Here is a 27,018-nt window from a genome sequence, read left to right on the forward strand (position 1 = left end):
GCCCTGGTGCGGGAGTATCCCACATGCCACGGAGCAACTAGGCCCGTGCACCACAACTACTGAGCCTGTGCTCTAGGGCCTGTGAGCCACAACTACTGAAGTCCGCGTGTCTAGAGCCCATGCTCTGCAACAAGAGAAGCCACCACAATGAGAAGCCTGCGCAAAGCAACAAAGACCCAATGCAGCCAAAAATAAACAAATAAATAAATAAATTTATATAAAAAAGAAATAGTGCCCTAAATCCTCTTGCCCTTTGGAGTTCTCTAACAGATCCTTTGAGGCATCTTGGCATTAAACCTCCCAGGAAGTAGGCATTACGCAGCTGATACACTTCTGCAGAGTTCTTCCCCAAGTACCCCTTCTGTGTGCAAATGGTTGTTTTTTTTTTTAATTAATTAATTAATTAATTAATTTTGGCAGCATTGGGTCTTTGTTGCTGCACACGGGCTTTCTTTAGTTGCGTCGAGCGGGGACTACTCTTCGTTGCGGTGCGCAGGCTTCTCATTGCGGTGGCTTCTCTTGTTGCAAAGCATGGGCTCTAGGCGCGCAGGCTTCAGTAGTTGTGGCTCGCGGGCTCTAGAGCGCAGGCTCTGTAGTTGTGTTGCGCGGGCTTATTTGCTCCGGGGCATGTGGGATCTTCCCGGACCAGGGCTCGAACCCATGTCCCCTGCATTGGCAGGCGGATTCTTAACCACTGCGCCACCAGGGAAGCCCGCAAATGGGTTTTATAATTCCACCAGGGGAAGAAGAAAACAGGCTAGCACAACCCTCTGGAATAATTGAGTCTGGGCCTTCTTGGTAGGCCTCAAAGTGCACTGGTCTTGCCCTTTTTTCTGGTCACCTGGCTTGGGGGATCCTAGTTCCCCCACCAGGGATTGAACCCTGGGCCTTCGGCAGTGAAAGCGCAGAGTCACAACCACTGGACCACCAGGGGATTCCTGGTCTTGCTTTTCTAGTAGCCATGGTGGCCTAGGAATAACTTCTCCACCTGTCATCCACTCCTCCTTGAAAGATGGGCAAGGCAGGAAAAGAGAAAATAAGTGCTGTTATTGAATCCCTATGAAAATCCATCTGAGAAGCCTTTAAAGCACGCAGGCACTCTTTTCTACCTTTATATCCCAGACAGCCCCTAGCTCCTAGCAAGCAGTTAGCATCAGCTGAGGTGAAAGCGTTCATTCAACCTTTACTGAGCATCTGCTATGTGCCAGGCACTGTGCTAGGTGCTGAGGACAGAACTGTGAGAAAGACAGTTTCTCTCATCAAGATGCTTGTAGGAGGGGACACATTAGTTATGCATGTTCATTTTTTATTGCTGTGTAATAAGTTATCACAAACTTAGAGGTGGAAAACAGCACCCATGTATGATCTCATAGTTTTGTAGATCAGAAGACCAGGCCAGCTCCAATGGGCTCTCCTCTTGGGCTTCACCAGGCCAAAGCCAAGGGGTGGGCTCTCTGACAGCTCCAGGGAAGGGCTACCTCATTCAGACTGGCAGAATTTAGTTTCGAGGCCCCCGTTTTCAGGCTGGTGGCTGGGAATGCCCCCTTAGCCTGTAGGGGCTACTCTCAGATCCTTCCACGTGGCTCCCTACATCCCAATACCAGAGAACCTCCTCTCATCTGTCACATCTCTGCCTTCCTCTTCTGCCACCAGAGAAAACTCTGCTATTAAAAGACCAATATGATTAGGTTGGGCCAAACCAGATGGTCTCTCTACTTAAACTCGACTGATTACCAACCTTAATTTCATCAGCGTAAGAGAATGCAATCGTAGGAGTAGGATCTAGGTTGAAAGTCCCTTGTAGAACTCTGCATACTATGCTATGTAAACAGTTATTCAAAATGTGGTCCAGTGGTTAGGACCGGGGACTTTCACTGCCGAGGGCCGAGGTTTGATCCCTAGTCCGGGAACTGAGATCCCACAAGCTGCACTGAGAGAGAGAAAGAAAGAAAGAGAGAGAGGGAGAAAGAGAAAGAAAGAAAAAGAAAAGAAACTAAATGAAAGAGAAAGAAAATGCTGGTAAGTACTATGAAAAAGTAAACCAGGTCCCAGGATGGAGTGACTGGGTGGATGGGTGAGGGGCCTATACTTGAGACAGTCTGCTTTGCTGGTCCCTCTTTGTATCAGCCTCTGACTATGGCCCAAATCTGCTCTATCCCCACCTCCCTAGGTGGCCTCCAGGCTCTCATACCATCTCCACACATCTTTACCTCTAGCCCAGACTCCTGTTGAACTAACTCCTTACCACCTCTGTATGGATAATGTCTAACAGGCATCTCAAATGTAATACAGTCCAAAAAAAGCAAAAATACAAATAAAAACAACAAACTCCCCAAAATGAAGCCAAAAGAAACTTACTCTTAATTTTACTTCCAAACCTGTGCCGCCCCCAGACTTCTCCCCCATGTTAGTAACTGGCACCATCATTCACCCAGTTGCTCAAGCCAGAAATCTGAGAGCGATGCTTGATTCTTCTCTCTTCCCTCCCACTCAGTTCCAGGCTCTCAGCAATTTGACCTGCCTACATACTAACCCATTTGCTCCATCTCCACCCCCAACCCCACCCCCAGTCCATCTCCAACTCTCATCTAGAGTATGAACAGCTTCCACTCTGGTCTTCCTCACTCATTCTCATCTTTTAAAAAGAATTAGTTGGCGACTTCCCTGGTGGCACAGTGGTTAAGAATCCGCCTGCCAATGCAGGGGACATGGGTTTGAGCCCTGGTCCGGGAAGATCCCATATGCCACAGAGCAACTAAGCCCGTGCACCACAACTACTGAACCTGAGCTCCAGGGCCTGCGCGCCACAACTGCTGAGCCCGCGTGCCACAAGTACTGAAGCCCGTGCGCCTACAGCCTGTGCTCCGCAACAAGAGAAGCCACCGCAATGAGAACCCTGCGCACCGCAATGAAGAGTAGCCCCCACTGGCCACAACTAGAGAAAGCCCGCGCACAACAATGAAGACCCAATGCAGCCAAAATTAAATAAATTAATAATTTATAAAAAAGCAAAACAAAACAAACTAATTGTATTGAGATCTGACACATACCATGTAATTTACCCATTTAAAGTGCACAGTTCAATAGTTTTTAGTATATACGCCGAGTTGTGCAACCATCACCAGAATCAGATTTAGGATATTTTCATCACCCCCAAAAGAAATCCTGTACTTACTAGCAGTCACTCCCAAACCCTTAACCGTCCAGTCCTTAATCTATCTCACATCTCTATAGGTTGATTTTCCTGTTCTGGACATTTCATGTAATTGGAATCATACGCTATAAGATCTTTTCTGTCTGGCTTCTTTTACTCAGCACAGTGTTTTCAAGCCTCATCCATTCTTCATTGCCAAACAGTATTTTATTGTATTGGGTGTACAACATTTAATTTATCCATCGTGCGAGGTGTTCTTTTTACTCTTATTCTTTTTAATTCCCTGGTTGGTTTTGAACCTAGTGATGAAGATAAGGTTGGCCAGTGTGGAACCCGATAGGCACCTTTATCACTCCCTGCCACCCCTTCCTTTGCCAGAACAGTCCTTTCTGCCCTCCCCCAAGTCTCTAGAGAGCTGGAGAGAAGGATTCTTTTGCATCTGAGAACTGTTCATTAGCATTTGTGAGAATCTGTGTGAATAACAACACCTCTTCAGAATCTGGGGGTGACCCAGGGGCTGGGATTGATTCCTGGTGAAGTAGCTCCTTCCCTCTTGTCTGCTCACTGCTTTGGTCCAGCAAGAAATTCACTGGGGGGAAACATTTAAGTGTATGAAATGCTGGGGGGGGGGGGTGGAAGGGAGCGGAATCATAGTCACACTTGAATCATACATTCATTCAACAAATACGTATTGAGTACTTGCTATGTCCCAGGCATCTGGGATACCACAGTGCACAAAACATTCTTTTCTGGACGGGGAGACGGACAGTGAATAAAGTGGAGAAAACTGGAGAAAAATGCAGGGACAGGAGATAGGGAGATAGAAAGTGGGATACGAATCACAATTTCTTGGTCATTTGGGGGCAAAATTATATTCTCCCTTGAGACGGTCACTTAGAGGTGCACCTATGTAGAGATGTGTATTCTTTTCTTCCATTCTCTTCTTTATCCACATTGCCTTGGTTCTCATCAAAAAGTTGAGACCCCAATCACCGGTCTCTCAAGGATCGGGAATGAGGGAGGCCCTGGGTGAAGGAGCTTAGCCAGACTGGGCTGATATGAAGGGGATAAATTAATGCCAAAGGAAGAGCTATTTGGGTTGGTTTTGAGGGACCAAAACCTGTTTTCTGGTTTGGCCTATAGTGAGAAAAGTTCTCGTACGCGAGGTACTGGGTGAATAAATTACAGATCTATTAAAGGGGGTAAATAACAGTGCCAGCAAGTGCTGATCCGCGCTGGCCGCTCGCTCCGATCCAGGCCTTCTTCTCCGGAGTCCACGGGCGATATCAGCTACCGGCCCGAGGTCACCCGTCTGCGGGCAGGGTTTCTGCCCCTACCACTGGCGGCCGCAGGGGCTCTCTGGGTGACCAAATGCCCGGGATGGGGCATTTGCCGGGCCACTCGCCCCCTAGGGCTGGGGCACCCAGTCGCCCACATCGGAGCGCCCCCGGGCCCGGCCGCGAGGCTCCGGGCGGGCACCGAGGACGGGCACCCGGCGAGAGGCCGAGGCGGGCTGGGCGAGGGGCACGGGGGGCGCGGCGCTGCGGGCCGCGGGCGGGCAGGCGGGCGGACCCAGGAGGCGGTGGTGGCGGCGGCGGCGGTGGGCGGGGCGCTCCCTGCTCCGCCTCCCCGCACCGCCTTCCCGCTCCCGCTCCGCCCTCCGGCTCGGCGCCTGCCCGCCTGCTCCCTGCGCCGCCCGCCCGCTCTCCTCGCTTGCTCGCTCGCTCTCGGGCCCCCCATGCGGATGTGACACTTCACGCCGCCGCCATTTTGAGAGCGAGCCGAGTCGAGCCGGCGGGCGCCGCGTCCGCTGCCGGAGCCCCAACGACGACGCCGAGGAGGCGGAGGCCGCAGCGCCTGGAGCGCGGCCGGCCCGTCGCCCGCCCGCGCCGCCGCCGCTCCCGTCGGCCCCAGGCCCCGCAGGCCCTCCGCGGCCGGCCAGGCCTCCAGCCCGCCGCGCCCGGCCCGAGGCGGGGCTGACTCCGCGGCCCCCGCCCGGCCGCCCTCCGCCCCCGGCCGGCCCGCGGCCCCGCAGCCCCGGCCCCGGCGGCGGGAGGCGGGCCCCGCGGCGGCGGCGGCGGCGGCGGCGGCCGCAGCGAGCGACGAGGCCGCCCGGCCCGGCCCGCCGGCCGCCCGCCCGCCTCGGCGCCGAGATTGGGCGAATCGCGAGCAAGTACGTGCGCGTCTCCCTGCCGCCGCCGCCCGCCGCGGGCCGCCCCGGGGCCGCCGCCGCCGACGACGCGCGGGAGGAGGAGGAGGCCGCCCCGCCGCCGCCGCCGCCGCCGCCGCCCCGGCTCGCCGCCGCCGCCCGCCCGCCGGGCCCGCAGCCCCGGCCCCCGGCCGCAGGCGAGGCCCAGGCCGCGGCCGACATGAACCACCAGCAGCAGCAGCAGCAGCAGAAAGCGGGCGAGCAGCAGCTGAGCGAGCCCGAGGACATGGAGATGGAAGGTGAGGCCCGGGGGCCGGCCGCGGCGGGGCCGGGGGGCGCTTTCCATTGTGGCCGGGGGGAGCCGCGGGAGCCACGCGAGGGGCTCGCCATCTTTAACCAGGCCCCGGGCGGCCGCGGGCCTCGGCCTGGCCGGCCCGACTCGGCCGGCCCGGGCCGGGCGAGGCTGCACAGTCATTCCGGGCCCGCGGGCTGGGGGCGGCCGGTGGTCCCCCGCCCGGCGCATTGTCCGGCCCGCGGGACCCGGGCGGCCTCGTCGGCACAAAGCGCCCGGAGCCCGGAGTTGTAAATTAGAGCGCTCCGGCGGGAGGGATGCGGGCGTTTGCGGACTGCTGGCGGCCGCTGCGCGCCCGGGTTGGGGAGCCGGGCTCCGGGGACCGTCTCCCCGTTCGGACGTCGCGGGGTCCTGGCTCTGGCCGGTAAAGTCGGGGAACCGGAGACCTCCTTGGGCTCGGGGCTCGCCCGCACCTGCTCCCGCGCGCTCCCCGGCAGAGCCCACCGGGGCTTCGAAGGGGACCCCGAGATCGTTCCATAACAGCACTTGCTGGCGTCGGGCTTCATTTGGAAACACCTGCAAGGGGCGCAGATGTTCTCAGCCTTTGGACGGGCCCAGAGTCCGGAGTCAGGCGCTCTTCGTTTCTGAGTTAGCTGTATTTCGGGGAGTTTGGCTGTGTGCGGTGCAGTCAGCCTCCGGCCAGGTGTGTCTTTGAAACTACGTGAAAGCCGCCGCCCTCCCCCCCCCCCCCCCCCCGCCCCACGACTACCTATCTCTAAATCCACCCTGACTCCAGAGGTAACTTAATTTTCTGCCCATGTGCCAGCAGTTTTCCAGGGTATCCTGCTTTGAGATACAAGGCCATGGTAATAGAGGTTTGATGCAGAGGCACTGAGCGCGGAAGGGTCTTGGGCTTACCTACCTCAAGAGGACTTGGTAGTTGGAAGGCATCTTTTATTTCTCGTGGCCCCAAGTACTTAAAAGGGCAAAGTCTAAGGAGTCTTAAAAGAGTCCTTACCTATTTCGAGGGGGACGGACAGGCAGGAGTCAAAAGAGTGCCCCTGAATGAACGGGACATTGAATGTTCTGTTCTTGTTTTGCTTTTAGCCAGAGATCTTGGGGTGTGGAAATGAATGGGGGTGCTAAGGAAGCTCAGGTGAAGGAGCATTTGTCCTGTGGGGTGGCTGCACGTGTGGGGTGCTACATCCTGGTTGGTGGGAACTCTTACCATGACTGGTACTCCCCTGTGAGTAACGTACTGCCAACAGTTGGATGTGCTCTGAAAAAAATGGCCTGCAAGGTGGCAAAAGGCGAAGTGGTGGAGATGCCTGTGGAAGGCACTTCCCGCTGGTACTTCAGTGGCCAGTAATGGGGTCAGGAGAACCCAGTCCATGCCAAGGACCAGGCTGTCCGTCTCACTTGGCCCCAGAAAGGCAATAACTTCGTAGAGTTTTTGTCACGTGTCATTAAACAATTAGCTGAAGGAATACATTGCTGAGAGAATTATGTATATTCCTTTTAATGCCTCGTAAAAAGGGATTGCTTTTCAATTTCCTTTTCAAGTTATCCCCCAGTCGAGACAAAAATCCACTAGTGTTAGCATATCCGTGTCCCACTTATGTTGTCTTAGCACTTTTTAAGCGTTTTGAACACAGGTGAGAGCTGATCAGCATGGGCCCCAGTGCCTAGTGTATTTCTGGTACAGAACTGAGTGTCAGGGGAAATAGTCGTGTCCACAAGTTTCAAGGGCTTTTCTATAAGACTAGAGAGTGTTGAGTGGAGGAAGAGTTTTCAGAAGTCATGCGTGCTTTCAAGACTACGTTTTTTTTCCTCAAGGAGTTTTGTTCTCATATCCAAGTTTTCGTTGGAAAAGTCGCCCGTAAAATCAGTAATCTGCAAATTTACTGGCGTCTCAAACTGAATGGTAAAGGTTGTAGTTTATTATTGCTGATTCCGTAAACTTCAGTCTTCTTCTGAGTGGGCCTCAGGTTCATTATCCAGAGGGTACCTTGTCTTTGTAGGGCTTACGGTCGTCAGCACCCTGTGAGCAGCCGCAGGTGTGCAGTTTAAAGAGCTGCCCATGTCTTAGGCAGTCTCTTTCAGCCTTTCTTAGCCTTCCCACTCCGAAAATGTGGCGTTAGGTTTATACATTGTAGTTTAGGACCAGCAAGTGTGAAAATCCTTCCTATTAAAAAGCGAGAAGGGTGGGATTTAGTGACCATCAGCTCTGCGTGGCCTCGTCTGCCAGGCTCTGTGAGTGACTCTCGCCTGCTTGGTGTTCGCCTTGGTTCCTGTGGACTCAGCAGCTGGAAGCTGTCAGGGCTCCCTCTGATCAGCTTGAGGAAGGGAAGCTTTGTGGATGCGGAGCATTTGCCCGCCCCTCCTGGGCAGGGCAGTTTCGAAGGAGCCGGGGAGACTGGTTTGGTTGGCGGTTTTTTCCTACCGACGGGTCCGGTGTTAGTTTGCTCTCCTGCTCTGCTTTATAGGGGTCACATTTGCTTTTGACTGATCCCTGCACAGCCCTTGCACATCTGCTGGAGAATAACAGTGCTCAGGATCAGTTATATTAAAAATGTCTTGTTTTGAGCCGTTAGGAAAGTTATGAAGGGTGAAGGGCAGAGAGGGAAAAGATGGGGGGGGGGCGTGGGGTATGGTGGCAGTTCAGTGGGGTTGAGACCACATGCTTCCTTCCTGTGAGGCCCGTGCAGGTTTTCAGGTTGGGAGGCAAAAAGCACCGTGGAGGTGGTGGCCTTTGTCGGCCTGGCCAGGAATGAATGTGCTCCACAGTTTATTCACTCTCTAACTCAGAGGCCGCGCAGGCCGAGGGGCTGCAGGAGGGACCTGCAGTGGCCTCTGCCCTCTCGGGTACTTGAGAGGTGATAATCTGGTTTGTTACGCCCCCCTCCAAATCAACAGGAAGTTTTCCCAAGGCCTGGCTTCTGCATAGGCGGGCTGGCACAAATGTCAATACCTTGATGTTTGTTCCTTGGTGTGGTTCTGCCGCCCGTGTGAGCAGTCTCTGTTTCAGAGTGTAATCTTTGAGACTAATGGGCACAGACAGTTTTGGTTGACTTTTGTACAACACTCAGACCACTGCTATCAGGACACCAAGCTGGGAGCAAATCAATGAGTTATCTGCAGTTTCTGAAAAGAATTGATCACTGACTTCTGTGGTTTTTGTTTGGGGGGAAGCAGTGGTGGATTTCTTTTTCTTTCCAACTTGTGTGGGTAGATGGAGTTTCAAGTTACTTTTCTGCTAAAGCAGGTTTGGGAGTGGAAAGTGAGTTCTCTTGTACACGTGTGCCCAAATAAACTACACTTGGGCATTTTATTATATCTAAAACATGTTTGTTTTTCAAATAGCGCTGTAACAAGACAAAAATCAAATAATATGAGAATATTGATTTTCCTCTCACATTAGCTTTGGTTGGTAAAAGAACTCTACAAAGTGAGCATCAACTTGGAGAACCCAGAAAAGATAGAGACACATAGAAGAAATTAGGCCAAACTTAGAAACATCTGACTGATGTGAGCCTGTCAGGTTTTGATGGGACTGGATGTTACTTTCCAGAAGGCATCCGCCCTCCTGATTCTTCCAGGCTGCTGATTTTGATTATCTGTAAACAAAAGATTGTTAACAGCACATATTGGAAAAAAGTGTATACCTTCATCTTGTTTTTTGGGGGGTGGGGTGAGGGGGATCAGTTTTGTGGAAAGGAGGAAAGAAGCCACTGAGTTAACTCACGGTGGGGCAGTGTGGTCAGAGAATACAGGCTTAGCGCCAGGCCTGAGTCTGAACGTGGACTTCACCGTTTAATTGTTGTGTGACCTCATGCACATTGCTTAAGCTCTCAGTGCCTCAGTTTCTGCATCCTTGAAAAGGAGGTCTGTCGTATCCTGCAAGGATGTTGTGAGGGTGGAAACACAAAGCATGTGTGAAGTGCTGGGCACAGAGATAGGGGCATCAGTGTTCACTCATGGTGTTGTGATGGTAAAAGGGTTACACCTGAGGCAGGGATGGGCACAGGTTAATCAAGCATGGCGCACACAGGTGGGGCAAGTTGACTTTCCTGGTTCTACGGTAATTATATCCTGACTTGGATTGGGAAGAAAACTGACCAGCCTCAATCTAAGCAGCATTGTTTATGAAATCCTAGGCTTGATGTGCCTAAATAGCTATATAAGGTTAATGCTATAATATTTTAAGAAAAATGTAGTGGATGATAGAGGAGTGGATAGTGGATTTGGTGCGTTGTTACACTGCTGCCGAAGCCTGGTTAGCTCAGTGGCCTTCGTGATGAGAGTATTCTTGCTCTTGCACTAGTGTTAGAGCATCTAGTAATGAATTTGATGAGGTTGCCAATCAGGTTGTAGCAGGGAAGCCAGGTTACACGAACCTCCAGACTTTGGGAGTCGGCCCTGAATTCTTGTCTCTAAATCCCACATCCTGTTACCAAAAGCCCTTTCGGTTTTCCATCCACCACCCTAAACCAGGCGGCCCCTGTTGCCTCATGCTGGAACTTTGCAGTAGCCTTCTTACTGGTCTCTGCTTCCACTCTTCCTGGACCGCACACAGCTGTCTTTTCACTGCCCTGCTTATTAGAAGGACTCAGGTGTGCTGCCTTCCTCATGCAGGTAGATGGGTAGTCGCACAGCCCGGCCTCTGCTATCAGGATCCTCGGTCAGCCTGCTTTGTGCTTCAGGCTCTGAGTGCACACACACTTGCACTGCATGACGTGCAACTCTGGCTTTTGGGCCCTGTACTTGCACAGGTAGTGTCTCCTTCTCCTTGAATGCAGACAGGACAAGAGACCCCAGGAAAGTGATTCAGATGCCACCTTTTCCCTAAACTTTTCTGGTGGTCTCAGCCACTTGCCTTGCATAAGAGCCGTGTCTTGCCCCATGAGCTACTTGTGGGGTTGCTCTTCTGTACTCATCTTCGTCACCGCTGGACTGTTTGTCCATCTGAAGATACCCATCTTATGTTCCTTTTTTGTTAAATGTGTTTGTGGGAGACACTCATTCAGGAAACAGCAATTTTAAGGCAAAACAGTAGTACAGGAGATGGCTGGCTGGCAGGGTGGTGTGTGAAAGAATGCCAAAGCCATAAACCAATATTGCTTTGATAGCTGCTAATTCAGTTTTATTGCCTTTAACGTAAGTTGCTTGAAGTGGCATTTTTGATCCTTTTGCAAGGAAAAGCTCCTTTTCCAGACAAGGGTATTGATGGACCTTATTGAAGTTTTCTATTGAGTATTTTTAAAATTTGTTACTGTTTCTGGTTTTTTGCATGTGTAGTATGTAGCCTGGGTACTTCTGCTTGATTTCCAAGGCAAAGGAATTTTACTCTGGGGACCAAGTTGTAACAAGGTATTTCTTGACATGTACTGTGACGGTTAAATGTTCAAATGTCACCTGCTTCAGAAACTTCTTGTTCTGAACTAATTTGGACTTAGGCAAGTTGGAGGAAGCAGGATTTTTAAGTGTCTTGCGTAGGCAAGAAAGTCAAGTTATGCCATTTTGGTAGTAACTTAACACATGGCTTGGCCAATGAGAAGTCAGATGTGTTGAAATTCTCTTGAAGAGAAGCAGGCCTACTTCTGAGCATTGGTGATTTAAACTTGGAAGTTGGACATGGAGGTAGTTAGAAAGTTGGTTGTGTAGGGAAATACACTGACCCGGACTAGAGTGAATGCTTCCAGAACTTAATGATGACACTAGTGTGAGCTAGCAAGAACCAGGGAGTAGGGAGGCGGAGGGGCCTCGGTGGGGCACGCCTTAGGGAGTAGTGTCACTGTCTTTGCTGTTGGGCAGAGCAGAGCGCTCCAGGGGGTGACGAGACTGGAGGGCTCATTGACTGTGCGGCTGGGCCCTCGCTGGGCTGAGCACGTGCTGTGTTGTCACCAGCTCGGCTGGGACCACTGTTGTGTGGGCACAGCTGTTACTATTCTCAGAGATGCCCAGGTGTCCTTCCAAGGAGCCCAAGTCATCTGCTCGACCTGGGGTTTATCTTAACAAATGTGAGTTCTGTATCAGAGTCTCAAGGTGGTGGTCCTCCCTTCTTTTTAGGTCATTTGAGAATCTGCAGGATAAAGAGCAGGAGGTTCCCTTCTGTGACCACAACAGTTCCACGTGATTTTCCTGCCTGGCATAGAATATTCGAAACCCAGGCCCTCCCTGGGTTCTGATTCCATGCTAGTGACTAATTGGTTTCCCTGACATCCTGATACTGGGAGGGCACTGTCCTGTATGAGGTACCAGCCCCCAGAATATTGACCAGAGGAAGGTCTAGCTCTTGCAATAAGTTGTTGAGCTGGCCTCTGCTTTGGAAAGGGGCTGTATGAGATTGTTGGGGTGACCTGTAATGCAGAGTGTGATCACACCCAGGGTGTGGCCACCAGTGTCTGGGTAGTGATCTGACTTCTTGGCTCCCTCCTGCCCCCCCCCCCCGCTCCCATGGTACTTTCAGAAAGAGTTGAGGGGGCTTTTCTCTAGGGTATAGGCTGAGAAACCTTACTAACCTAACCTTACTAACCTAACCTAACCTTACTCACCTGGAGTTGCAAGTGCATTTTGTCAATATGACTTTGGGGAATAAATTACATTTCAAGGCCCTTAATTGACCCTGTGCAATTGCTGTTTTCAAGTAAGGACATGTAATGCTCCTTAGCCTGTTTGCATGGTTAGAGAGTCCAGCTCCTCCTTGTAAATAATGTGGGGCAGGTAATTTTTTTTTAATTGAAGTGTAGTTGATGGGTAGGTAATCTTGAAGTGCTTGATTCTTAGAGTTGGTAGTTTATGTCAGCTAGGAGGAGAAATTATTCAGTCAAACAAAGTGTGTGTGAATTGGTTAAAAACATTCCTCAATCCCTATTGCTGTTTTATAATCATCATAGATGGGCACGGAAGAATACTCCCCCAAGAGTCTCAGCCTTTTCCTCTTCTGTCTTTAGCTTGTTAAGGACAAGAGGGAGAACAGATAGGGGCTGGAATGCCTGACCTGCAGAAAGTCCAAAGAAGTAGCTGGTGGAGTGAGGTTGCTGAGCTCGAACCCTAACCCAGCTCCCAGTGGTGGCCAAGCGGCGGCTTCTGATCTGTGTGATATCCTGCCTGTGCTAGCCAGAGGACTCCTTCATTCTCTAAAGCACTCCAGGTCTCCTGCTGCTACCCATGAGGACAAACTGAGTCTCTTTTCCTACTGAGACCTGGATTGCTTGAGAATGCCAGCTCGTATTCTTATGGGGGCAGAGGAGAAGACATGTGGGGTAGGAGGATGCTTAAGGGTTTACCCTGCAGTGTGCAGTAAGGTAGCCACCAGCCACATGGTGGCAATCACATTCCTTAACTGACTAGCCACGTTTCAAATATTCAGTTGCCACCCGTGGCCAGTGGCCACCACATTGGACAAGCAGGTACAGCACATGTCCGACAGGGCAGACAGTGTTAGTGGCCAGAGTTCACCGAAACAGTCTGGTTGGATCCTTAGCTAGAGGGTGTTTCTGGTAGCATTAGTGTCACATTGGATGTTGGAAAGATACAGTGTGTCCTGGAAAAGCTAAATTAAAATGAGTGAATAAATAGTTCCTGGGCAAACGCTACAGAGCAGGCTTTCTTCGGTTATTTGTGGTGAAGAACCAGTTTTTTTTTTTTTTTTTTTAATTTCCAGTCTGTTGTGGACAATTTCTTTCTGTATTTTGTAGACATGCAGTGTAAACAAATTGTTTAAGAAATGAAATAAAATACACATACACAATGCAAGCCCCAGGTTGTTATTAAAGTCACATTTCAACAGTTATTGCTTAGAACAAACACGCAGGGAGGATTTGCAGAAACTGTACGTGTTCATTGCAAGCGTGTATAGGCCATTAATACAAGGGAACGTGCTATTGCACTTGTAACTTTGCCATTCCACCATGGTAACTGAACAGTTTTGTGTGAAATATCAATTCCCCGTATTAAACCTTATTTGCACACTACTTTTTAAAGAAACAAATAATCTCGCTTCCTGCTTGGATGGATGGCATCCCTGCTCCTCATAGAGAATGTTGATCCAAGTCATTTCGATGTTCGTTTTACTAATATGCAAGTGAGTCCAGTGCTGCGGAGGTATACCCCTGAGATTGGGAGCCATCTTCCAGCAGTTTTCCAAAATGTATCCATAAACAGCTCCAACTCTATCCTATAAACTAACATCTAAATTATGTTTCGTTGAAAGAAATGGGTTCTGGGTCCTATTGACTTGGGTTGCAGTTAACCAGCTAACCCTAAACTCTTACAAACTGTAATGGGGTCCCGGGACACGTGACACCACACTCCAGTTTGACAGCGCACCCACTGGCCCAGGCTAGGGTGTTGCAGGAAGTCAGGTTGCTGCAAAGTCTCCCCGCTTGCTCTGTTTCGGTCAGGTCCGAAGAGGGCAACTGCTTGCAGGCTGTGTGCAGGCACCTTGGGCTTTGCCACCCCCGCCCCCTGCTTTCTCATCTGGATGTTCCCGAGCACCAGGCCTCATGGCTTGCTTCTGACTCCACTGTACCCTTGTGGCAGCAGAGCTGTACTTGCTGTGCACTCGCAGAGCCTGGTGCAGGGCTTCTGCCCACGAGATAGACATTTATGCAAACCCTCCCGACAGGCAGGTACAGGGCTGGCTGCCCCCAGCACGTGAGTGAAGGCTCTTGGTAAACATGTGCCAGGGAGGGCTGTGATGGGGGGGGTGGGTACTGACCTACGGTGGGGAAGCGGGTGGGTCATCGGAGGCTTCACAGAGGAGGGGACACAGCTAAGTTTGAAAAGAGGGAGGGGTGGTGTGCTCAGAGGCAGGAGGTGTAGAACAGCATCATGGGCTTGGGATCTAGAGGGAGAGGATCTGTGGTCCCCAGAGCAATGGTCCACAGAGATGTCTGTCCTAATCCCTTGGAAGCCGTGACTATGTTACTTACCTGGCAGGGAACTTGGCAGGTGCGATTAAGTTCAGGATCCCTAGACGGGGAGATTATGCAGTGTTACTCAGGTGGACCCAGTGTAATCACAGGGTCCTTAACCCGTGAAAGAGGGAGGTTGGAGTGGTGTGATGTGAGAAGGCCATTGCTGGCATTGAAGATGAAGCTGGAAAAGGCCAGGAAGCAGATTCTCCCCTCGAACCTCCAGAAGGAGCCAGCCCTGCTGACACACTGATTTTCGCCCAGTGAGGCCCACTTTGGACTTGTGACCTCCAAAACTATAAAAGAATAAGTGTGTGGTGTTTAAGCCAGTAAGTTTGTGGTGATTTGTTCAGCAGCCAACAAAACTAATAATGATCCAAGAAGGTGGGTAAGAAGCAGTAGGTGGGTGTCCAGTAAACTGGCCTTGAACCTTAGAGAGCTGCATAGAGGCTGGGAGAGCTTGGCAGCTACCCCTCCCTGGGCCAGGCCCCTGGACGTGAGAGCTGTGTCTGTATCAACTCATTGGCTCCTTACCACAACTCTGAAGTAGATGCAGCATCATCCCCATTTTATAGCTGAGTGAAACAAGGCGCTGAGCAAGCTAAATAACCTACCCAGGGTTGGTGGCAGTGGTGGGATTTGAACCCAAGCCATGTGGCTTCACAGAAATTTGCGTCTCATCATAGTCAGTGGACGCTATTTGTCATGAAGACGTTGTTACTGCTTTTTTTTTTTTTTTTTTTCCGGTACGCGGGCCTCACTGCTGTGGCCTCTCCTGTTGCGGAGCACACGCTCCGGACGTGCAGGCTCAGCGGCCATGGCTCATGGGCCCAGCCGCTCCGCGGCATGTGGGATCCTCCCGGACCGGGGCACGAACCCGCGTCCCCTGCATCGGCAGGCGGACTCTCAACCACTGCGCCACCAGGGAAGCCCTGTTACTGCTTTTTAATTTAAACTGCTGCCTTCTCCCGCGTTTCTTATCTCACCACCCCAAGTGGCAAAGCTGCAGTTGGGCTCCTCAGTCTGAAGATTTTTGTGTGGCTCACCACATGCTTTGAATATAGAAAGTAGCTCACTGCCGAAATCAGCCGGGGCCACCTTATACTTCAGCAAGTGGAATATGGTGGCAGAAGCAAAATAGATGTGTTTTTAAAGGTAGATGCCTCCCTTCTTTGAGAATCAGGTATTCAGTAATGTGATCCTAAGCTGAAATGAATCATCCCTAAAGCAAACCATTCAGGGCTCTGGGCATATGGAGAGATTTAAACTTGAGAAGGCTTGAGCCTTGTCTGCCAGGGCTCAGGGCGAAAGCATACTGCATTTCAGAGGGCCAAGTTCTGTGGAGCTACAGGGTCAGACCTCAAGGCACCTTGTCCACTCAGGTCCTCCTGTCACCTCACCCTCATGACCCTGCATCTGCACATGAGCAAACTGAGGCTCCTCCAAGCCACACAGATGGCACCAACCTGACTGTACCCCTGCTGTGTCTTGAAGTCCTGACCAGCTGCATTCCTCTCCTCCCTGTCGCCTGAATCATCTGTTTCTTTCTTAAGACAGCAGCTTCCACAAGGTGGAAGGAAAACAGGGTCGGAGGTGCCAGAGCCCGGGATTGCTCAGCTGGGCAGGGGTTGAAAGAAATGAGGTCCTAAGAGGCCAGCCAGTCTCCTCGCTTCACTGACTTCCAGCTAGTTGCGTGGTGGTGTTTCTGTGGCACACACAGAATATCTTCCTTCTGGGCCTCTTTCCCTGACAGTGAGTTTTAAAACATGAGATAGATTCATACATACAACTTTAACAAACTGCTAATGCATTCATCGCTGGGTTGGCGAAATTGAGACCTTCAAGCCAGTGCATTTGGGGAGTCTAGAGAAGATGCAAATAAATGAGGTAACTCTTGGGCATCCTAGTAGGGGGGACGACCCAGAATGCAAATGATCCGTAGAGGTGACTAGTTCAGCTTCAAGATGTGCGGCGGCCAGCCACACAGATTCGCACACGGTAAGGACAGGCGGTCCTGGTGGTGGCTGTGATGGTTGTGGGCTCCTGCAGGATGCCCAGGTCGTGGGGATTGTGATGTTACAGGCATGGTCCCTGGGAGCTGTCAAAAGTCTTCAGAATTATTCTCAAGTTGGTCATTAATTACCTTGAGGGCTACGGGGAAGAGGGAAAATTAGTACTACAAATCTGCAAGTTTTCTGTTATAGCCAGTATTTCCTTGGGAATCAGAGGCTATTATTTGGATTTCTATTTTGATGAAGTTAAAAATCCTATACTTTTTAAGGCCTTTTGTTCTTAAAATACTGGTTTCATTTTGGGTATGTTATCAGAGAGCTCTTGGTCACATAATTTTGTTTTAGAGCAGAAAGCGACTATTCTACCCCCTACTCCACGGGCCAAGAAACCATGTCTCTGGGGGCTTGAAGTGATTTAAGTAAAATTAAGTAAACCCTCGGGTCCTACGTCTCACTAGCGCTATTTCAGGGGCTCCATAGCCACCTGTGGCTCGTGGCTTCCGTATTGGGCAGCGCAGCTGTAGACCACCTCCATCATCACAGAAAGTTCTAGCGGCCAGTTGCTGCTCCAGACCCAGCCTGTGAACTGGGTTTAGCTTTGCCTTTCTAGAAGACTGCCTTGGAGAGGATTGTTCAGAATAACAGAAAACCAGGCATTTTCTTCTGTAAAAACCTGGGAAGACGGTTCCCCAAACTGGCTCAGCACAGCGCATACTTGGCCCTTCGCCTCAGATCGCTGCTTCAGGCCCTGGGCTGGGGGGTGGTTTACAGAGATGAAGAGGTGATAGGTGTCTTTGCAGAGGGAGAGTCAGCAGGATATAGATGGGTCACGTGAACATGTAATTAATGCAGGATAGAAAGCGATGAATGCTGCGAGAGGTGCAGAGAGAGGGCTCTGGAAGTGGGGGAGAGCAATTATGTCTGGGGGCAGGGGAGCAGGAAGGCTCCTGAGTAGTACTGGCAGTGGCCGGAGCGGGTGGTTAGGATTTGAGTTCTGGGGGATTTGAGGTGAAAATGGCAGAGGTAAGGCCTTTGGGTAGATGAAAATAGAGGCCCCTCTCTGATTCCTGCCCATGTGCATGGATTGTAATGAACTGTGTTTCTTTGCTCTTCTCCCCTTTAGACTTTGAGGCCAGGGAACATTCTATTCTCTACACCTTGAACAGCAGTTTCTACCAGATAATTGAACGCATTGCATTTTTATATTTTAGTTTCAGTAGGACTGGAACATGCCACCATGTTCAATGCCAAATAACCTTAATTTTACCTACTTTGGTAACCATTATAAAGGGTTAGATTTGCACGTGCCCTTCTATAAGTCTTTGTGGGAAAATGTTAGTAGTCACCATGAATTTTATTTGTATTTATTATTTATTTTTTCTAGAAAAATTTTATTTTTGACTGCATCAGGTCTTAGTTGCGGCACACAGGATCTTTCCTTGAGGCACGTGGGCTCAGTAGTTATGGCACGTGGGCTTAGTTGCCCCACGGCATGTGGGATCTTCCCGGACCAGGGATCGAGCCCATGTCCCCTGCATTGGCAGGAGGATTCTTAACCACTGCACCACCAGGGAAGTCCCTATTACACTTCTTGTTGTCAGGATCCTGGGACAGTTTTAAAATTGGTGAGAACCCCAAAGAGCTTCTGGGTAGGTGGGTTATAGCTATCATTATTTGCCAAATTAGAAATTAAAACAGTCTTAGTTATTCATTTAAAAATAATAAACCAGTACATAGTAACACATTTAACATACTGCTTGTTTTGGGGTTTTTTTGGGCCACGCTGTGCAGCTTGCAGGATCTTAGTTTCCCAACCAGAGATTGAACCCGTGTCCCCAGCAGTGAAAACACTGAGTCCTAACCACTGGACCGCCAGGGGATTCCCACATTTAACATGCTTTTTATAGGAAATATTTTCTAAAACAAAAATTTAATGAGGAATGGCATTGTTCATACATTTTGCAGATTTCTTTATTATCTGGCTTGATAGAAGACAGCTGGATTCTCATATCTGGTGCTGTCAGTTGCAATGTAAATTTTACTGGAAATATAAAGCAAACCCAGTCTTACAGAGGTATAGCCTTTTCAGGCAACTGTGGCAATTCTTTCATACTACATCAAAATTTGGTAGCTTCTTAAGGTTGATTACAGCATGCAGTTTGAAACCCTATGATTAACTTACCGTGCTCTGTTACATTAAAATTTATTGGGTTGTCTTGTACTTTGAATGGAGCATTTCTAATACCATTCATTGGTCATTTGGAAAATACTGATTCACAGAGTTATACAGATCTTTTAAATGTTGGCATATTTCATTATACAGTTACATTAAAAAGTCCTTAAAATACCACATTCATGTGTGTAACAGCCTACCTAACTCGGTATAGGGTTGTAGTTATAACTCCAGAAAGCTCGCTGGCACAAAGAGAGCAGTGACTTTTGTCCTGTATTTAAGAGTCTTACTACTATCTGGCAGAGGACGAAGATGGTTGGATGATAATTAGCTAGTGGCAGCCTAGTTGTCCGCAGCAGCTGACGCCATGGGGACGGGCAGCAGGGGACGGGCAGCAGGCAGTGCTGGGTGGTCCCCTGCAATGGGAAATCGTCCTCTGGTCCCCCTCACACTTAAAGGTGTATGTAAGATGGTCCTGTTAAGATGAGTAACAGATATTTTGTGAGAATTCAAGGAGAGCGTGCTTAAACCAGAGGTAATTGTGATTTTGATTATTTTGCTTTCTATTCCTCCATCATGGTCAGCCTTCCACTTGTTTATTGTTTGTCTTTCCCCCCATTTTCTCCGTTTTCCAGTAGCTTGCGTGGAACAGTTGGAACTCTTTGGGAATCGGTCTGATTTTTTTTTTTTTTTGCGGTACGCGGGCCTCTCCCGCTGCGGAGCACAGGCTCCGGACACGCGGGCTCAGCGGCCATGGCTCACGGGCCCAGCTGCTCCAACGGCATGTGGGATCTTCCCTGACCGGGGCACGAACCCGCGCCCCCTGCATCGGCAGGCGGATGCTCAACCACTTCGCCACCAGGGAAGCTCAATCGGTCTGAATTTAAACGTAGCTTATGAAGTAGCACACCTTATTTATGTATGTGAGTGTACTGGAGCAAAGGGTGTGTCTGACCTCCCATTTTCCTGGCTTTTTGACGTTTTTGACTCCCTCTCTCCTCAAAGAACAGGAGCTGTGATGCACACATTTGTGTACAAGACCACCCGAACAAAGGTCCTGAGGCAAAAAGACTCAGACCTGTATATCTTTTATGCTCTCTCAGTTCTCTTTTCCCGAATGGTTAAAGATCTGAACCCATATCCCGGGGCAGTGCTTATTTAAAGAGTCAGTAAATCATTTCTTATTCTCCCTGCCCTCCAGGTGTTTTTTTCCTTTGTTTTTCTTTCGTTGTTTTTCTTTTGCCTTTGGGGTGAATGGCTCTGAGTTTCAGCACAGGTGTAGGTCTGCGTAACCACTGCCCCAGTCAGGACCCAGAACCTCCCCTCACGCTGTGCTGGTTGTGTCTCCACCATGGCCATGCTCCCCATCCCGTACAGGTTTGTCATTTTGCAGATGTCGAGAAAATGGAATCATACAGCATGTAACCTAATCAGTAGTTGCTTTTTATTGCTGCTTCCATTCTGTTCCACGGAGGGACACCTGGGTTGTCTCCAGTTTTGGGCAGTTACAAATGAAGCCATTATAAATACCCGTGTTCAGGTTTTTGTGTGAACATGAGTTTTCATTTCTCTAGAGGATGGTGTAGAGTTGTTGTGTGAGGTATGCTTCGTAAGAACCTGCCACCTACTTCCCAGGTGCCCGTGCCCTCTCCCACTCCCCCATTGATCTTCATCCTCGCCAGCACTCGAGTGTCAGCATTTTTCACTTTAGTCATCCTGGTAGGTGGATAGTGGTTTTAATTTGCAGCTATCTAATAGCTCACAGTCACACATCTTTTTATGTATTTATTTGCCATCCCTATACCCTCTATGAAGTGTCTGTTCAAGTATTTGGGGTTTTTTTGTTTTGTTTTTCTGTCAAGTTTGGAGAGCTCTTTATATGTTTGATATAAGTCCTTTGTCAATAGGTGATTTGCAAATATTTTCTCCCAATCTGTAGCATGTCTGTTTATTCTCTTAACAGTGTCTTTCCGGAGAATTCCAGTGTATCAAAATTTTTTTCTATGGATCTTGCTTTTGGTGTTATGTCTAAGAATTCTTGGCCATGTCTCATGTGATTACTTCTAAAAGTTTTAAAGTTTAAATCTATGTTCATCTACGGTCTATTATCAGTTAGTATTTGTATAAGGTGTGAGGTTGGAGGGTTTTTTGTGGGTTTTTTTGCCTATGGATGTCCAACTGTTTGTTGAAAAGACTGCTGTCCCTTTCCATTGAATTACTTACACCTTTGTCACAAATCAATGTAGTAATGTTTACATGGGTCTATTTGCGGACTCTCCTGTCCCATTGATCTGTGTCTGCGTAACACAGCACCATCTTGATTACTGAAGCTTTATAGTGAGTCTCAAAATCAGGTAGTGTAATTCCTCAAACTGTTCTTTTCAGAATTGTTTCACTTACTCTGCTGGATTGTGATTGGAATTGTGTTCAAATATACCGATTAATTTCAGGAAAGCTGACACTGTTGCTGTGCCTACCAGCCCCTGAACACCATATGTCTTCTGCTCCCGCGACTTTACCTGGGAAACTAGTCTTCCTCCCAGGAACTTTTCAACACTTTCTTTGGCCACTGGTTTTTTAGAAGGTTTTGAAAGTAGGTGTTCCTTGACAGTCCGGGTGGGTCCCCTCAAAAGGAGGGTAAGGCCTGAGTGGTGGTCTGCTGACACCAACGTGGGGAAAAAAACCAACCAGAAACAGCTTAGTCCTCTGTCCTAGGCTGTTCTGTTTGTGGCTTTATACAAATAAAGGAACTCATTTGAAATTGGCTGTGCTTGACTAGTTTTCAAAAGTTTTAGTTAGCACAGTCACAGTATGTTTAAAATCTCTCCTCTACTTCTGACCCCAATCCTCAGCCCCCGAACTTCCTTGTCTTTTTAAGTAGTTGTAAAGAAAATCCAGGCATTTAAGAGAGGATGCTGCCATTTGCCCCGGTGTAAAAGGACCTTCAAGGTCACAAGTAATCTAGGTAATCCCTTTGTTCTGGGATCCTTTTGTTCCTACTCCCTCCTGCCCCCAAATGGGCAGCTGCTGTACCCTTTTCTTTCTCTGATATAACCTTTTTTAAAAAAATTTTTTATTGAATTTGCTAAAATATTGCTTCTGTTCTGTTTTGGTCTCGGCATGTGGGATCCCAGCTCCCCAGGGATGGAACTTGTACCCCCTGCATTGGAAGGCGAAGTCTCAACCACTGGACTGCCAGGGAAGTCCCCACTGGTACAGACTTTATGGGCTGCTTGAGGTGGTGTCAGGCCTTAGGCAGTACTTTGGTTGTGCCTTTCTGCATTGTGCTTTGCTTTGCTTCGCGTGTGTGGGTGGTTTTACCTTCATTATAAAGGCAGTACATATTCGCTGAGACATTAAAACAACATGGAAGCAAGAAGGCAAGAAAGACTCCGTCCCTCAGTGAACATGTGTACTTAACGTACGATGGGTGTTGTCCTGTTTTTCATCTCGTCCACATGTACAGCTTCCTTCATTCTGTAAGGACATCCTGCTAATTGATTTCTCTCTTGGTGGACATTGTCCCTTAATATAGTTTTACTTTCTTTAAAACTACATGAATGTAGAGTGAATTTATGTACATAAATAAATTTTGTAGATAAATGGGTTTTTCAAACACCAAAAATGTTTAATACTTTTAGAGAAATACTGCAGAAAATGGAACACTTACACCTGATTCAGTTGTTCAATGTACACATCATTCACTATGCTGGGCCCTCAGACAGCTGTGATTTGTGGAACTATTTGTTCCCACTCAGAATAGCCCATTTCTGTCCAGTTCTTGTCTCCCCCCCCAAAAAAAAAATACAGCTTTATTGAGATTTTATATATCCTGCAATTCACTCATACAATTCAATGGCTTTTAATAAATATATTCACCCATCACTACAGTCAATTTACCACTCCAAAAAGAGACCCCTGCACTCCTTAGCCATCACCCTTCCACTCTCCCTCCCAGCTCTAGGCAAACACTGATCTGCCTTTTGTCTTTGTGGGTGTGCTTGTTCTGGGCACTTTATATGAATAAATGGCGCCATACAATATATGGCCCTTAGAATTAATGGGCATTTATGTTTTAAGTTTTTCTCTGTAAAAAATGGTGCTTCAGTATAAGAAATATGCTTGTATATATCTTTGGGCATGTATGCTAGTTTCTTTGGAATGGATATCTAGAAATGGCATTTTGAGTGAAAGAATATTTGACTTTGGTTTTAATAAATACTGCCTTTGGGGAGAATAATTTGACTATAAATTTAGACTTTAGCCATTTGACACCACCCATTTTGTGATGTGAGACTTAATCTGGTAGATGAAAAGTGGTATTGTGTTAATTAGGAAAGTTGAGCAGATTTGTCATTTGTATTTCTTAAGAATTTCTCCTTGTGGTTGCGTTGTCTCTTCTTGATTGTAGGATCTCTGTGTGTTCTGCATATTGATCCTTTGACTCCTGTGGGTTGCTGATACTTTCTGCCTTCATCCTGTAGCTTCTGTGCAGCTCCGTCTCTGCTGGGCTTGCTGGGACTTGTTTTTCCTTTCCACAAGTGGACTGCCCTACCCAATATAGCAGATAAGACCAGATGTGTAAGCAAGCAGCACAGACATAATTATAAGCTCCTCAGTCGTGCAGGGTGTACACCCCTCTCCATGCCCGGCCAGTGTTCACTCAGTCATCAGTCATGGTTTGTGGGACAGACATGATGGCAGTTAGCATGATCCTCTAAAAACAGATGATTTTTACATAATGAAGCCAAACTGAAGACCCCAAACAAATAATTTTATTTAAGGAACACAGATTTATACGTGGCCTTCTTTGGGGCTTTATTTTCATATAACTAATTTAAATCAGGATTATTTAAGAGTATAGAGCTAACTGTCGGGTTTCAATACAGAGTCTACTTTGAATCCTCAGACTCTCCCCAGGGCAGGACCACCACCCGCAAGTGGGCTTTTAGCTCCCTTCATGGGGCAGGCATGGAGCCAATTCATATAAAAATCAAAATAAAACCAGAACACCGTTGTGGTATTGATTAAGCCACGGACGGTTTCATTGTTAATATGACCGAAGGAATTCAGAGAGTCACTGGAGGCAGCCCTGCCAACTTGGCAGGGGCAAGATAGCCCAAAACCACACCTCACGCACATCCTCCACAGGGCAGCAGAGGCGCTTCTGATGGGGCTCTGCTGCCTGTGATGATGAGGACAGGCTTGATCAGATGGCTGCCTGGGGCTGGCAGCCAGGGTCCAAGCACCGGCACCATCTCAGTTCTGACTCACCTGTTTTTTGTTTTTTTTTTTGGTTTTGTTTTGTTTTGTTTTGTTTTTGCGGTACGCGGGCCTCTCCTGTTGTGGAGCTGGACTCGCAGGCTCAGCGGCCATGGCTCACGGGCCCAGCCGCTCCGCGGCATGTGGGATCTTCCCGGACCAGGGCACGAACCCGCGTCCCCTGCATCGGCAGGCAGACTCTCAACCACTGCGCCACCAGGGAAGCCCTGACCCACCTGTTATTGAGTGTCACAGTGCTTTCAGGGCCACCGGTGGTTTCCTCTTCATTTGGTGGGACATAGGCTTGACGTGAGCATTCGGAGATTTTCAAGGCCCTGCCCACCCTCAACCTGGGCCTCATCTCCCACCTCCTCCCTTGCCCATTGCCTTGCTCCTGGTCACTCTGGAACTGTCTGGAATGTGCTTCTTCAGGATCTCTGCCCAGCCGGCTCCCTTCACTCTCTGGTCCTGGCCTGGATGTCCAAGGCCTGTGGCTGTTTTCCCCTCTGTCGCATTAGCCCTCTTGTGTGAGGGCTGCTTATCTGTTCCCTCCTGAGGCCCAGGGCGCAGCCTGCTCTTGACACATCAAGACACTTGGCAAATAGGGGGACTGACTCCTGTGAGAAGAGGGCACCCAGCCTCAGCCTCTACCTCCCAAGTTAGTCGTGTGTGGAGAAGACCAGTGTTAGGAAACAGTCGTTAGAATGTCGCCCTCCTTACTGTAATTGCAGGCAAATACGGTGTGCCCGGGGTGGGGGTGGGGGATGAAATCCTTGTAATGCAGTAGTGGATTAGAAATGATGTTTTTGAACCATAGTTGCAGTTTTCCACTTCTAAGAGGTTTCACAAGAGGGATTGAGGGCCGGAAGGCACTTGGGCACTTCCTCATGGCCCACAGGCACTGTGGTCCTTGTCTGACTGGGGGGCGGGGGTGAGCTTGTTGGTGAATGGGCCCTGCTGCTTGGTCAGCACCTACTCCTTTCCACCCAGCGGCTGCCAGGACTGGTAAACCTGGGCGAGAGCAAAGACAGCTCAGACCTGCAATTTTGCTCCATACCTTTGTATCCTTGGTTCCCTCCAGGTTCTGCCCAAGGACTGGATCTGGATCTGGATCTGTTCCCCAGTCTGTGCGAGGCCTGGCTTTGCCTGAGAATTCCCCCAAAGGGAACTGGAGTTGACACAGAGCCATCGAGTTCTCCCACAGAATTGTAGGTTTTCTGGGGGCGTCCAAAGTTGTTTCCCAATGCCCTGGAGGTTCTGGTTTCTTGGGGAGTGTGATAGCTGACACCTGTGGGTCCTTGCTTTTGTGGAAGCCTTACCAGACCGCCCCCCCCTCTAATCAGCTCAGCTTCTCAGCTGGGCTTAGTACGAGTGGTACATCTTCTGTCTCTCACCTTCAAGTTATCAGATGTCTCTTTGCTTCTTTGAGCTTAGAGCCAGGTTTTTTGAGGATCAGCACATTGGGAAATCGATTATATCTGAATTCTTGAAAATAAGTGATGGCGCTAGAAGAGTTCTCCTGAGCAGCGTGAGAACTTGGTGCAGGAGGCTGTGCAGCGCCACTTGGTAGTGGCTTTGGATGCGTTGTTGATCTTTGCCACTGGGAAAGAGCACTGCTTGTGGGAGCTCAGTGTGTGAGAGAGATGACCCTGACAGATGACCACACAGTTATACAGCGTGCTGCAGGACAAAATCATTGTACAGTTGTTTGCTTGTAGTGTCACTCAGATGGCCAAAAAGGAGGTGGTGGTGGCTGGGAAGAGTCATCTGTAGGGGATGGGTGAGTAGATCATGACATAATGGTATGGTGCTATTCGAAATCAAATCCATGTACGCATATCTGTATGGATCCTGAATTGGGATCCACGTATTGTGAATAGTAAAAGTGCTTGTACCTTGTGCACGTGTATGTACATGAACATTGGGAATGCCTTCCTTCTACTTAGACTCAGAGGCAGGGAGGTCACTATTTCCCTTTATTTATCACTGCACCCCTTGCCTTGCTTCTGTGAGCATTTCATTCATTGTGTAAAATCCTGAAGTAAAAATACCTGTCTCTTTGCTCAGGACCTGTACAAAAATGTTTACAGCCACTTTATTCATATGTAATGCCTCCAAACTGGAAGCAACCCGGATGTTGCAGCTATCTGAGTGAGCAGATAGTGGCATGTCCTTGCCACAGAACCCTCTCAGCAGGAGAAAGGAATGCATTGTTGACATGAGTCTCAAGGGAATTGTGCTGTGTCAGAAGGTGCTCCGTAAGCTTACTTACACATGCTGTGTCCATTCTTCAAATGGCAGATTGTGGATATGGAGAAGATTGGCCATTGCCAGGGGTTTGGGGCGGGCACAGAAGGGAGGTGGGTGTGGCCGTAAAAGCACCCCCTGAGGGTCCTTGTGCTGGGCTGCTCAGTATCTTGAGTGTGGGGAACACACAGACCTCACATCATGAAATGCATGCAAGTGAATAGGAGGAGGATCAGTATATTGTCGCTCTCCCAGTTGTGATATTGCACTATAATTTTGCAAAATGGTGAGAGTAGGCATTTTAAAAGTATTTGTGGCTAAAGAACTTTTCACAGCATTGTGCCTCTTTGCTCAGGACTTCCTTCTTTATTTCTTCCTGACCGGTGCCTCTGGCTTCATTCAGGAGCTCCATCTAACATACTTTATTTCAGGGTGAGCAGTCCTCCTTAGGGAAGGGCCACTCCTGTCTCATGGAGGAAAAGCAAAGAGAGTAGCTGCTCCACAGCTTACAGGCCCAGGGCAACATCCCTCTCAGTCCAGCCGGGACCCTGGGTCCATCTGTAAACACCCCATCTGCCTGATCCCAGGCTGTGATCACTGCCTGAGGATGTTTATACAGCACCCAGCACACAATAGGGACCAGTACTTGGGAGTTACTTATTTGTGAAATCCTGGGAGCAGACGTTAGATCCTTCTCACATGCCCAGTGTTTCCTCTGCTGCTCCTGCCCCAGCATAGACGCCAGCCCTCTCTCCCAGGCCGGCCCCTCCTGAGGAGCTGTGCTCTGTGCACCCGCCCAGTGTCTGTGTGG

The 27,018-nt window shown here is 49.2% G+C and overlaps 1 protein-coding gene across 1 annotated transcript in view; it reads left to right on the plus strand.

Moving 5' to 3' along the window:
- Positions 1–5,456: 5,456 nt before the first annotated feature.
- USP7 (ubiquitin specific peptidase 7) overlaps positions 5,457–27,018 on the plus strand; it is a 57,066-nt gene continuing 35,504 nt past the window's right edge. The window contains exon 1 of the mRNA XM_030883922.2: positions 5,457–5,602. Within this exon, the coding sequence (XP_030739782.2) occupies positions 5,524–5,602 (79 nt within the window). The 5' untranslated portion in view covers positions 5,457–5,523. The remainder of the gene's footprint in view (positions 5,603–27,018) is intronic.

Source organism: Globicephala melas, chromosome 15 (genome assembly GCF_963455315.2).
Source record: "Globicephala melas chromosome 15, mGloMel1.2, whole genome shotgun sequence".
Classification (NCBI taxonomy): Eukaryota; Metazoa; Chordata; class Mammalia; order Artiodactyla; family Delphinidae; genus Globicephala; species Globicephala melas.